General features: G+C 38.6%; 1 protein-coding gene across 2 annotated transcripts in view; it reads right to left on the bottom strand.

The window, feature by feature from the left end:
• Positions 1 to 13,101, bottom strand: part of GTF3C1 (general transcription factor IIIC subunit 1) — a 41,550-nt gene that overhangs the window by 7,928 nt on the left and 20,521 nt on the right. For both annotated transcript variants that reach the window (XM_064461986.1, XM_064461987.1), the window contains exons 20-31: positions 12,622 to 12,757; positions 10,633 to 10,768; positions 8,783 to 8,864; positions 8,044 to 8,229; positions 7,328 to 7,485; positions 7,044 to 7,186; positions 6,765 to 6,846; positions 5,428 to 5,540; positions 4,429 to 4,491; positions 3,790 to 3,883; positions 2,779 to 2,951; positions 1,850 to 2,134 (exon numbers count right to left, since the gene is read on the bottom strand). In XM_064461986.1, the coding sequence (XP_064318056.1) occupies positions 1,850 to 2,134; positions 2,779 to 2,951; positions 3,790 to 3,883; positions 4,429 to 4,491; positions 5,428 to 5,540; positions 6,765 to 6,846; positions 7,044 to 7,186; positions 7,328 to 7,485; positions 8,044 to 8,229; positions 8,783 to 8,864; positions 10,633 to 10,768; positions 12,622 to 12,757 (1,651 nt within the window). The remainder of the gene's footprint in view (positions 1 to 1,849; positions 2,135 to 2,778; positions 2,952 to 3,789; positions 3,884 to 4,428; positions 4,492 to 5,427; positions 5,541 to 6,764; positions 6,847 to 7,043; positions 7,187 to 7,327; positions 7,486 to 8,043; positions 8,230 to 8,782; positions 8,865 to 10,632; positions 10,769 to 12,621; positions 12,758 to 13,101) is intronic.

Here is a 13,101-nt window from a genome sequence, read left to right as displayed (position 1 = left end):
AATGAACCCAAAATATCTCAGCTTACAGTGCTGAACGTCTTTGGTTCAGCAGACGCTTCATCATGAGAGAACATCTGTCAGAGCACAAAGGCTGAGACCATAATGGATACTGCAGCATAGGGCAGCAGTGCTTATTTTTAAGGGAGAAAAGGAGAAGAAAGAATTACAGACCAAACACTTCAGTTACTTCAAAAAAAACCCAAACCCAAAACAAAAACCAAAACCCCAAACCAAACCCACAAAACCCCAACATAAACCAAAGTGCAGACAGCCTCAAAATAAAGAATAGTAGTAGCAGCCAGAATAGATTTCCCAGAAACAAACGTTGTCAAACCAACCCTGTTTCTTTCCAGGATGTGACAAGAGCCATTATAAATAAAGGTGAAGGCTCTGAACAACCTGATCTAACTCTGAAGTTGCCTCTGTTTTAAGCAGGTTATGCCAGAGACAACCAAAGGTTCCTTCCAACCATTTCTAAGATGAATTAGACCCTAAGTGCCTTCTCCCAAAACATATTTAAAACCATGAGGGAACACATTATTTATAAAAAATAGCGTGAGTACATAACCAGCTGGACAACTCGACTCAGATGCCTGTACTCAGAAATGGGACTAGTCCAGAATTCAGTGTATTTTTGCTAATGACCTGGGTAATTAAAAGCTTAAGTTTGCATGGGATCACCAAACTGGAGAGGCTGCAAGTTTATGAGGATACAGGATTTGTGTTCAGAACATTTCCAGCAAACTGGAGAAACAGTCTGGAAAAGAGCAGGAAGCCATTTCATATGGACAAATGCATCTTATTTATATTATAGTACTATGCACCTGTCCCTCCATACTAAGAGAAACAATTAACTAGGTAAAGGAAAATAAACTTGTTATAGTGAATCACAAGACTCATAAGCTGTACATGAATCATCGCACTGGGGGATTTTGGCTGCTGCTTTTTTTTTTTTTTTTTTTTGGCAAGACCACAGCCATTCATCATCTTGGGGTGTATTAGCAGGCATATCACCTATATAACATGATGTAATTGGCACAGACCTGCCAGCAAGAGCATGGCATTTGTTTTTTTGACATTGCAGTTCAGTGCAGAGGAAAATAATGAGAAAGACAGAGATGTGGATAACGTGAATAACATACCAAAAACAGAAGTAAATGAACTGAGGCTGCTCATTTTAAAGAATAGCATATTATGGGAGAAGGACTATGATAACAATCTTCAATTAGGTAATAGGCTGCTCTAAAGAGAAAGAGAACAAAGTATTTTCCATGTATATACACAACAGAAAGCAACAGGCTAAACTACAGCAAGAGATTTTAGTTGCACTCTAAGAAAACACGGAATGATTGTAAGGATAACTATGAATAGGATTAGACTACCTAGGGAGAGTTTCAATTTCAGTGGTATGCAATTACTGGAGGCTTAAAAAATACCCAAAAAGAATCAAAGAGGAGACAATACATAAAAGCAATATTGTGGAGACAGGTTTCACTGATAAAGCTGAAACCTTGTTACTAATCCTTCTTAGTCCTTGAAATGGTAAGGTACAATGTTGACAAAAATGCTCATCTAGCACACACTGCTCTCCTTTCCACATTAGCTCTGATGGGAACGAAGTGCCTAGCAATTTAAATGTCACATATGTGAAGACAAATGCAGCCCAAGGCTATAATGCCAGGCACTAACTAAAGTGCTATTAAGTCTTCAGAATTTTGCCTCAGAAATAAAAATCTAAACGATATCTCAGTAAAACATGCCACAGTACAGCACAGGAAATGCTAATGCCTGTCCAATTTCGTACAGGTTACCCCAAACCATATTTACTAATAGAAATAACAGTGCTTACCTTTTTATCACTTCATTTTCAACCATAGTGCTGTCCACCACAACTATCTGCTCTGGGATTCTCACATTCACAGATACAAGTCCCAGGGAGAATAGGGAAAGCATTGCCACACACTGGCCACCAGGTCCATCCATAGGAAATGCAATCATTCCTTCTGACTCTTTGCTTTCTTGATCTTTAAATGAGAAGTTATCTGGCTGGTCTGATCTTTCAGCATCCTTGAGTTTCTCGAGGAACTGAAAGGACTCTGTACAAATTGTACTGGGAAACCGCCATGTAAAAACTCTGGACAAAAAGACAAATTCAAAGAAGCACAAAACTTTCTGTTTTTACTGTATATGAATTTTAAACCCACGGTAGCACAGAGCAGTCAAGTATTTGAAATTCCATGCTAAAGCTGGTGATCAAGTACCTTCTACATCTGCTTTCACAATCCTTTTACTAGTTCCAGAACATTAGGTGTTTATGCATCATGTAAAGGTCAGGTACTACATAGCAAATACAAAGCAAAGATCTCATCTTCTGCTTCAGCATTTACAGTTAAACTCTCCTCCCCCACCACAGACATCCAGGTACAGTGCACAGCACAAAGCAACTGGACAGGAAAAGCAAGCAACCATCAGGATGGCAAGAGTACTAAAGAAATCTTTCCACCACATCTAGAACTTTGGTGCTACTTCTCTGCGTATGCCTTTGTAAAGGCTTGCCCAGTAAACTTGCCCTATTCCCTAGAGTAGAATATAGAATAGGCCCTAATTGCTAACTGAGTAAAGGGCTAACATACATCCATGTTACCTTCATCATTTCAGCGTCAGATGTGATGGTCAGGTTCTTTGCTCAGGATACTTCATGTGTATTCTCTCCTCCATGCCAAGCATGCATGGGTACATTCTTTTATTTGCTCAAACAGTGACCTTTCTGACACTCACCTGTAGTAACTTTGAGACAGCTGATATGACATGGGTACAAAAGGCAAAGCCCGGCTTTTCTTTGGTCCCAGTGTGTGGGTTACTCGACGGCGATTGACCAAGCTTCTCTTCTGACACTCTAGAAAAGCCTTCACAAGAATGTCATCCCGGTACTCCCGGTACAAACGGAATGTCTGCAAAAAACCCCGTTCAAAGTAAAAGGCAGTGTTAGCTTTGAATCCAACTCTTAGACTCACCTACTTGAGGTTTACATTAACTAAATGAATATTGAGCTACAAGTGATAAATATAAATTCACTTAACTAGACTATTCTATTCCTTTTGTGGAATTCCAGGCTTTCCACAGTAAATGCCAATTAACTAAATACTACAGAACACTTGATAAGCAACAACGGATCAGGCTCCCACTAGAGTTATATACGTAAAAAAATGCTCATCTGCAACATATTTTGGTAGATTCTTCCCATCATTTTACCAGGAGTATTTGCTTCCATGAGCTTGGCTTTCTATGCTCCACTCTTTCTGCTGATGACATATTAAACTCCCTTTGAACTTTCAATTATTTTTTAAAATGAGTGCCTGACTGATAGATTATATTTATTTGTGATCTCCAATGCTGAAGGAGAGGCTTCCCAACACCAGTGTCAGCTGGATACTAAGACTGACATTGTGATACCTCCGACAAAGCATAATTCCAACTGCTCAAGTGGGCACTAAATCACAGTCCAGTCTGACCCAGTGGAAGGGATGCGGAGTTTAGTTCGTATGGTTTTTGGTGATTGCTCCAACCTCGCATCTTGCAATCTCATCATCAGAGAGCAAAGCAACATACTGGAAAATCTGCCCAGAATATATAATTTCCTAAAAGCAGAAGAGAATAATCCCTCCAGAATGGATACAAATCTAAGTTTCTGGGTTGCTTTTCTCCCATTTGAAAAAGGCATATATCCAAGTAGGAAGGAGAATCTCTTTAGAGTTGTATGACCAGTAAAGTTTGGTCCAGTTACTGTACCTGAAATGACTGGCAAGATTTCATCTGGTTATCTGAGAGTGCCAAAGTGCTTTGAATCAAATTCTGTAGCACGAGAAAATGAATATCATAGACACTGAAAGAAAAAAAAAAAAAAGAAAGAAAAAGTTTATTTGTGATGATTTGTGAGCTTGAGGTACCTATGTATTAAACTAGCACAAAAACATATAAACTCGATCACCTGCTTCTGAAATAGATGTATAAAGGCATGAGATCACTACAGCTGAGGATCATTAATGTAAAAGGAGCCTGTTACATTTTTCCTGACCTTTCACCCTGAGTTTTTGGATCAACCTGACACAAAACAAACATTCTCTTTGTTAACATCTCCTCCTTTTAAGATATAGCACCCACACAGAAAACAGACACTCTTGTCCCAGTGCTAACAGACCACTATTATGAGAAGGGCATTGCTGCTGTCATTTTATTCATTAAATCTATAATCTATGTCAGAGATCCCTACAGCCTCGTGAAAGTATGTTGCAGTGTACAAATTTATTAACAGAAAAAAAACCAGATGGAAAACGTGCTGAATTAGAAGACTACATGACCTTCACAGATGTGAGGGCTGACATGACCTTGGGAATCCTAATGAGAAAAAAAAGTGCTACTGCAACTCACCTGCTTAGACTATCCTCTTTTGTATTTTGATCTGTGTCTTCTCCGATTGCTAGAACTCGAAATCTAGTTAAGGGAAGGGAAAGGAAAACACTGAAACAAAAGTAATATTCTGTGATTTTATATCTACTGTGAAACCCAGAGGTTGTCAAGTACAACTGCTAATAAGGCAAGTGTTGAAACAGCGCAGGGGAACCATCTGCTCCAGCAGCCCTCAGCACAAGTGTCAAAAATTAAAAGAACTGTCCAGGTCAATTTCCCTCACTCCACTAAGCTATCTGCTGACAAGGAGATAAAACACATTGACAGGAGACAGTATAGAACTACACAGATTTGCTATTCTATTGAGGTTTTAGACTTCCAGTTACCATCGGCAGCACTTTTGCTGTAATGTACAGGTCTTCCCAAAGTAAGAAAATTTACAAAGGTGCTAAATTCCTTATCATAAAATGGTTTGAGACCCAAATTTTCACACTTCTCTCCAAGTGTTATTCATCATGAAAGAACTTGACAATCTGGGGCTGGAGAATGCCATACAAGGCTGAGTGCTCTTCTGTACCAACACTCTTAGCAGCACTGAGATGATTCAGCTGAGCAACCATCTACAAACTGTGACATGAAATGGGGCCAGTTAATCTGCAAAATGGTAAAATGTTACACCTGGGTATCGACATCTCTAGTAACAAGGCTGAGGATTTGACAGTTTATGAAAATCTGACACTGTGAATTTCCAGTTTACAAAAGGTCTTATTTAGCAAAATGGGAATGGTTTAAAATAAGCAAGCTTATGCGAATAATTGAAAATTAGTTGTATGTATTTAGGAAGTATGGATTTGAGAGAAATGTTGCTTGTTGTATTTACTGAAACTTCTTTTGATGCCAAGAGTACAAGTAACAGAGGGTGCAAAGCACGCATAACAGAGAAGAGGTCTACTCTGAATTGCCCTCCTCTCTCACTGTCTCAGCTCACATGCGGAGTCAAAAGCATTGTAACTGAAATACCTGGAAAAGAGTTCCTGCAAAGTATCAGGAATCTCAAGTTTGGGATTCCCCAGGGTTGAACTGAATTTCTCTCCCAGTCTTTCCACAAACTCTTTAAACTCCTTTGCACAAACCTTTGAAAACAAGAGACAGAAATGTTATCAACCTCAATTTCTTAGCATGGGAAATTCCTCTACTTTTAAAGTGTTACTGGAAAATTCTAGTAGAAATACTGGTTTTGAATTACCAAGTCAGAAACAGTACAACAGACAAGAGAATGCGTCAAAAAAAGCTCTGTGGAGGTTGTGTTTGCTGATTTACTTAACAGTTGCAGGTTCTGTCTGTAAGCAAGCTCGCAGCTACAAGCAACCCACCATGAACTTATTAAAAAAAATTACACTGAATTAATAGCATAAGATCTCTTGCTACAGCTTTGTTGAAGTATCTGCTTAACTCTTCTTTTTCCTCTTCATACTCTTTGGGCTTTATCATGTCCTCCATTAAGTCTGTACAAACACGGCTTGGAGGACACCTGTTACACAAGAACAGTCCTATATCTCTCTGGAAACAAGGTTTTATTTGCTTCCAAAGACAGACTTCAGGGATGGAGACACATGCATTTATTTCAGCAATGTCTCACCAGTGAACAGCTATTCTTCATTTAAACAAAAATGAATCTAACAACAGAACTGGTTAAAAACAGAACCGGTGGGATTTTCTGACAATAATATGAATTGTCATTCCTGGATAAAAACAAAGAAAATCTTGCTGTGACATTGTCTCAGTTGTGAAAAACTTTTGAAATTCAAAATGGAATCGTTTGCACTGAAAGCATAAACAACTTTTCAATTTGGAATTGTGGTTCATTAAGCCATAAAAAGCTCAAAAATTAAATAAAATCTTTTGACTGATCATGACTTTTGACTTTTCTCATGAAATTTGCTTACATTCCTGCACTCACCCACAAAAGCTAAGGCAATATTTCAACATGCAGCCAGAATAAAGAAATTACAAAGCAAAAATGTTTTCTTGCTCAGGTAACAAGGAGGCTGAGAGGATTTTTTAAAAAAAATCAGTGCATATGGATGCTCAGTCATGGACGTTTATAAACAAACGCACTGAAAAAACAGACTTCTTTGTTGCACAGCAGTGCTGTTTTACGTGCCTTTGGAAGGCTGCCTGTGTCCACTTTACTCTCAAAATAGCAATGATACTGCATTTTTACAATGATGCTATTTTTAAACATAGCTAAGGGTACAAGGAAAAGATATGAAATCACAGCAATCAAAACAGTGCAAGTACTCAGTAGTCCAAACAGCGTAAAGTACTCTGTGACCTTTAGAATACTTCCCTCCTACCTGTGGATCTTCATAATTATTTTCTCTATTCATGAAATCTTCAATGAGGGCTTTATCTTGGTAAACCTCCGCAAGGCAAACTCTACAACAGATACAATTGAAGGTGTTGTACGTAGTTGAAATTTTCCCAATTCAATATAGATTTGATAGCACTAGGGTGCAAAAAAGTTGAAATTTATATTTACATGAAATAAGGCAAAATACAGGAGGAACCTATCCCTTCACTTAATTGCAGGAGAATTTAGCCTATACCTAGAACACAGACAGAAACCTTCTTACTTATAATTAAGATAGGTCTGCGGATTTCTGACAATATAACGAGCTCTTCGTCCAACGGAATGAGAAGTTTTATCGAGGGACTCCTCAAAGCTGGCATGCATGATATCCCGAACTACTTGCCACGGAACAAAGGGCCCTTTTACCTGTGTGAAGAGCATAAGTGTTCAGAGTTACACTTCAGCTTTTACATACACAAATGATGGTTAAAACCAGGATGGATTTCTAGGACTGAGGAAATGTGTGTCCGATATATAGACCTATTAAACAGAGGCCCTACTAAATACCTTTGCATTTAGCACATGACTAGCAATGCGGCACAGCATGAGCAGACTGTCTTCTTGCACTGTCCAAGTGACACGCAGACGTGTCATTCTCTGCAGGGCACTCTGGTCAGCTTCATCATGGTAGCGGAGTCTCTTGCTTTTTTCTGCAGAATCATCTTCTAACAAATCCAGGGAAAAACCAGTTAGTTACCTCAGCACTACATGTTCTGATTAATTCAAACTCCTATCACAGGCACTGTCAGCACCAGCTGGAGTTTGTAAGAAGGCAAAAGCAGGGAAGGAAGTAGCCATTGAGAAAGTAAAGTGCATTAATTCCTCTCCAAGGAATGAGAAAGCAAGCACTTCAGTTAGCAAACTGACTACCTAGAGCATCATACCATGAAGGATCTTTAAGCCAGCTATCAAAAGTTGATGGCGAATTGCAAGGAGTTAATCTGGCACAGACACTATTACAATTTCTTTAGTTTGTACAGTACAGTAGTGCAATCATGATTCACATACAGGTAACAGTGACAGCACACTGCTCTTTCTCTCGAGCTAGTATACAGCCCCAGGACATCTGAACCTCTTCATTCAAAGAGGCAACCCAAAGAGATGGCCTGTGAGTTTCCATTTCCAACACTGTGTGACAGCCACATCAGCTTTTCTAAAGCAACTTACAGCAGGCGTACGCATTAAAAACAATGTTTCTTTTTCCTGATGTGTTAGTTACTTACCTTTCTTTTTCTTCTTCATCTTCTTTCCCGTGTCTTTCCTAAGCCTCTTCCTCTTTTGGCTTTTTCCACCTCTCACTCGTTTTGTTCGATCCTGGGTTGGTTCTTTACTTATTTCAATACATTCCTCTTTCTGGATGAGTGACTCAGATCCTACCTTTCCTTCTCCCAAAATATTAATTTTGTTACCTAAAATGACACATATTTACAGTAGTGGAGCTTTATTCTATAATACTAAGGTATAAAGAGCAAATGCCAAAGTTTCAACCTATTGTAAGCCAGATGCCCTCAGACTTGCCCTTTGTTAGTCATGTCATTTCATGCCACTTCTCAGCAGCTCACACAGCATAAAATCCCACATACATGAGGAATCATCAAGTAAATTACTAAGTCTAGCGTACAGTGCACAATCACAAGGGAACTGAGTTGAGATTGCATATTCAGCCTGTAGCATTTCTTCCTCCTTAGCTTAAATGGTAGGCAATGCAATTTTAACAGTACCTAGTCATACAAAACATTGGTCCCTCTAGACTTCCCGCAAACCCCACATCAGAAATTACAAAGGATAAAAATAATTGTTCTATAAGAAAGGAAATTATTTACATAGCTATTTTACTGCCCTAGAAGCATCCTAGATCATCGTAAGGAGACAGGAATAGCCCACATATCCATACTGGGTTTGACAAAGACAGTAACAGCTATAATATAGTTACAGACCTCACCACCAGCATCATCACCTTACCTCCAGTACTGAGTGGAAGGGGGTGTTTTGTTAAGAAGGTTTGGAGCCTCACTGTCAGTCCATTTTCAGAAATTGTACTTTCCTAAGACAACATAGGTTTCAAAAAGGTGATATGCAAAAGGAGTGCACCGGTTTTAACACCAATCCTTTGAGTAGTGTCAGAAATAAATTTTCAGTATAAAGGAAAAGATCCCTGGCTACAATGAAGAATTCATTTGTCTTATTACTACCATCTATTTGAATGGCTCTAGAGCTTTTCTTAAATAATACTCTAATGACCACTAAATTATGAAGGTTAGAACTTCAGCAAATCTCAAGTTCAAAAGAAGTCATCACTGGAAAATAAATGCTTGATTCTTTCAACTGCTACAGAGGCTGAGCAGAATTTTCTGTAAAACAGTATTTTTTCAAAGCATTTTACATTCCAAAGGAACTGCAAAAAAGCACAAAACCAAAATGCAAACACAACCATTGAGTAAATGCCTCCTATACCATATTCTATCCATCTGAAATCTGAGCCCAGATTGACTGCCATGTATTAGGAGTTTTGCCGTTCTCAGCAAAACCTGTTTCTCTTGTGATTCATTGGTGATAGAATAGGGAAGCGAAGACTGAAGAACTGCAGAAGGTCCTGTTAATGCTGAACAACTAGGTCATGGAGCAGCAGATGACATTCTGAGTGAAATGACCCAGCCTGAGGTCAAAACCAAGCAACTCTAATTTTACATATACACCGATATGCTCTAATTTGGCCACTGCTTAGGGTAGGGTCATTTTCAGGTCTGTGAAAGTACCTCTTCGATGCTTGGCAATGGTTAAAAAGCAAAGCAAATATAAGGAATTCTTAGAAAAAGAAAGCAACACTGGGCAGCTCTGCTGGCCACAGCTTGAACGCACTATGTGGTTCTTTTTAACCTTAAAAAGGATAGATTGGAACTAGAACAGGTTAAAAGACCAGCAACAAGAATGATTAGAGGCAGAACAGGTTCCATGCTGGTAACAGGTAAGTAATCTAGTAGATACCAGTCTTTAAAAAGAGATGATAACGGGAAACATGAGAGATGTTTACAAAATCAAGTGAAACAGAAAGGGTAATGGAGAACGATACTTTTCACAGCTTCCCTTAGCACTACTATTATTAGGGAGCTTAGACTGTCAAATGGAAGCAGTGACACATAATAGGGCTTTGAAACACTTCGCTACATGAAGTTGTGGATAATAAAGGATTTACGTGTGTCCAAAAAATAATTACACAAATTAATGCTAAAAGAAAAAGCTATTAACAGCTTTGAAACATCACCCCCAGGTTTAGAATGGCCTTGAGCCAAACTTGCACAGCTGGGAGAATATGCTGAGGAAATATCACTATACATCTACCTTGCTCGTTACAACCATCCCTACAAACCTTTTATTGGCAACCAGAGACAGGACATTAAGCAGAACTGGGATGGCTATTATTCTTATTTGCCTATGTTGGGCTTCCTAGTAATTTTTTTTCTTCTGCTGTGTATATTTCCTTTTTGTTTCAGTTTTCATCTGACAACTTCTACATTTCAGAAAGGCAAGAGGCACCATTAAGTAATCTAAATTGCTTGCTTAATAAAGTATTTTTCTTTTGGTTACATGTACTATCAAATTAAGTTCAGATAAAATTTACGTCCAATTTTTTACTTCACTTCAGCACCAAGATTTACCACATTTGGCATTCATTTCCTTCCAGTGATGCAAAGCCTTACTGAGACACGACTGAGCAAGTATGTAAGCAGTAAGATTTTGCTATCAGTAACTCAACCTTAAGAATATTAAAATTTGAATAAGTCATTACAGTATATAAATTTTAAAATATCCACCTTTCTAGTCTTATTGATGATGTAGCTTGTCCAGATCCAATTGCGTTTTAGGTGCCCATAAAAGCTGGAATCTAGACCTGCAGCTCCTAACCCATCTCCGGGGATAGTTCCATCATCAACCACCTCTCGGCTGCCTCTAAGAGAAAGAATAACAAAATATACAGTAATTATTTTGTAGGGAGTGCCTTCTCAGCTGCTCTTAAGTGATGTGTGTGCAATGTGCAGAACTCTCCTCTTGCCCACCCAGTTTAGTTAGGGCTGGGAAAGAAGAGGAGAAAGAGAGATGCTCTCTCCTTTAACCCTGTTCCGGAAGTAGCATGACAACGCTTTTACATTAAGTTTTAATCCCTGATATTTAATGACTGAGCTTTCAGTTTAAAGATTACACCCAGAGCAGCTTCATTATTGTTAACTGAGTTCCAATGGCCACATTAAACTCTCTTCTCAGCACTATTCCTGCCACAAAACTACAGAAAATACCTGCTTAGGTGAAAAACTTTTTCAGGACAAGTGTGGGGCAAATCTTCCACAGGAACTAAAGGCAATTGTATCTCTTTTTCACACTGACCATCAAGCACTGGTCTCTCCAGTTTTCTAACAAATACATTAAAGCGTGTTTAAATACACATACAAGCCAGAAAATCAATGCACTGCAATTCTCTCCCTGGAAGGAGGATGAAACAAACAATGAATAGCATGTAATGGATGAACTGGTACCCTTCATGAACGAGCTATTTAACTATTAGTGTGGTGTTACGGTGCAGAATGAAAAAAAATTTTTTTCATTTTTTTTTTATAAATACACCACATTGCAAGAAATCATGGAGACAAACTTACTTCCTCAAAAAAAAAAAATCAAACTATAAATGAGTTTTGCATATGCGGTAGATAGGACAGCTCTGACAATGCAGTAATAACACCAAAGAGTATTTTTGAAATCCTATTTCACGTTATCAAAGATTTCTTGAGAGCTATCATGAAAAAATTATTTCAGTCAAGCTTTTAATAGACAACTCTTTCATTATAAGATTACACCATCAATTAAATCCAAAAACTGTTTCTTGACCTTAAAGATGTTGTAGCCATCGCCAGCCTAACTGCAAGTAAACATCAGATATCCAGTTCTAAAAGATTTCTTACCATACAATGGAGACCACATGCGAAAGCTGACAAGTAGACTGAACAGAATTTTTTCTGTCAGCAAGGATCAGTGGAATTAAGTTCCCTCAACCCTGTGAATTTTTTTAAAAATAACTTGATATATCTACCTGTAACACTGAACTAACTGAAAATACTTTTAAACAGATTGTTTATTAAAATCTAATAGAATATTGACAAAAGTAAACCACAGCGCACAACACAATATAAAAAGTATAACTGGCATTCTGCACGGCTGTCTCCGGTTGTAAGCCTACAGACCTCTCAAGTATTCTGTCTGCGATTAGGCAGAAGATGAAGTGCTCCAGAGATCACTTCCAGATTTCACTGGTGTACACCAATACCATGTTAGAAATTAATCTGTAAACAATGTGCAGCAAACAGCAACACAGACAGAATTCAGAACATGATACTGGGGAGCTACTGAAGCTACAGGGTACTCAAGATACCATGATATAAGGCACAGGAGAAGAGAATCTTTAAAGTTTTCCCTTGCATTAACTGTACTTAGGAAGTGCTCCTTCCCTCTCGGCTTTGCCTTCCCCAAGACTCTTGCAACACACATCTGTACTACTTTGGGAGGAAATCCAAAGCTGGTTTTCCCCATTCCTCTAGCATAAAAACCTGCTTGGTAGACAAGTTACTTGTAAACACGATACACAACTACACCTCTTTTTAATCAGATATCTCTGAACTACAAAGAAAAACCCCACAACACCCAACTGAAATGCCAGAGTCTTAACTGCTTTTGCCACTGAGCAACACCCTGAAAACCAGAACAGTTCTTTTTGCTTCCTCTACTCAAGCAACAAAGCAAGGATGGTGACATACGTGGTATATTCCAACATTGCACACTTTCGTTCCAGATTGTGTTTATCCACTGCTGACTCTTGTTCCATTTCTACATCTACTGCAGCCTCCTCTCCTTGAAGATTACTTCTCTTTGAACGAGGACAGCGGACAACTCCTAGACATACAAATATTTTTGACTATCAGCATGAGAAGTAAGACTTCAACCCATTTTCAATCCACCCTGCTAAGGCAAACCACTGCTCCCAAACAGTAACAACATTTCTACCACTTCTTGATAAAACATGCTACCATGTTACCTCTTACAGGGGCTAATGGTGTTCTAGTTAACTTCCAGTAGGAAGCACTAACTTGTCCACGATTGTATTCAGGGCAGACATAATGGGAGGCTGGTACCTTTTACAGGGAAAAACTTCAGCAGTTCACTGATAATCTAGACAAAGACAATAGAGCAGGACTAGATCTCAGGCAGATATCTCATCTAGAGGCTCAAAATAAATT

The sequence above is a fragment of the Phalacrocorax carbo genome, chromosome 10, assembly GCF_963921805.1.
Source record: "Phalacrocorax carbo chromosome 10, bPhaCar2.1, whole genome shotgun sequence".
NCBI classification, from domain to species: domain Eukaryota; kingdom Metazoa; phylum Chordata; class Aves; order Suliformes; family Phalacrocoracidae; genus Phalacrocorax; species Phalacrocorax carbo.
The sequence above is the reverse complement of the archived record's forward strand: the minus strand, read 5'-3'. Positions and strand labels throughout refer to the sequence as shown.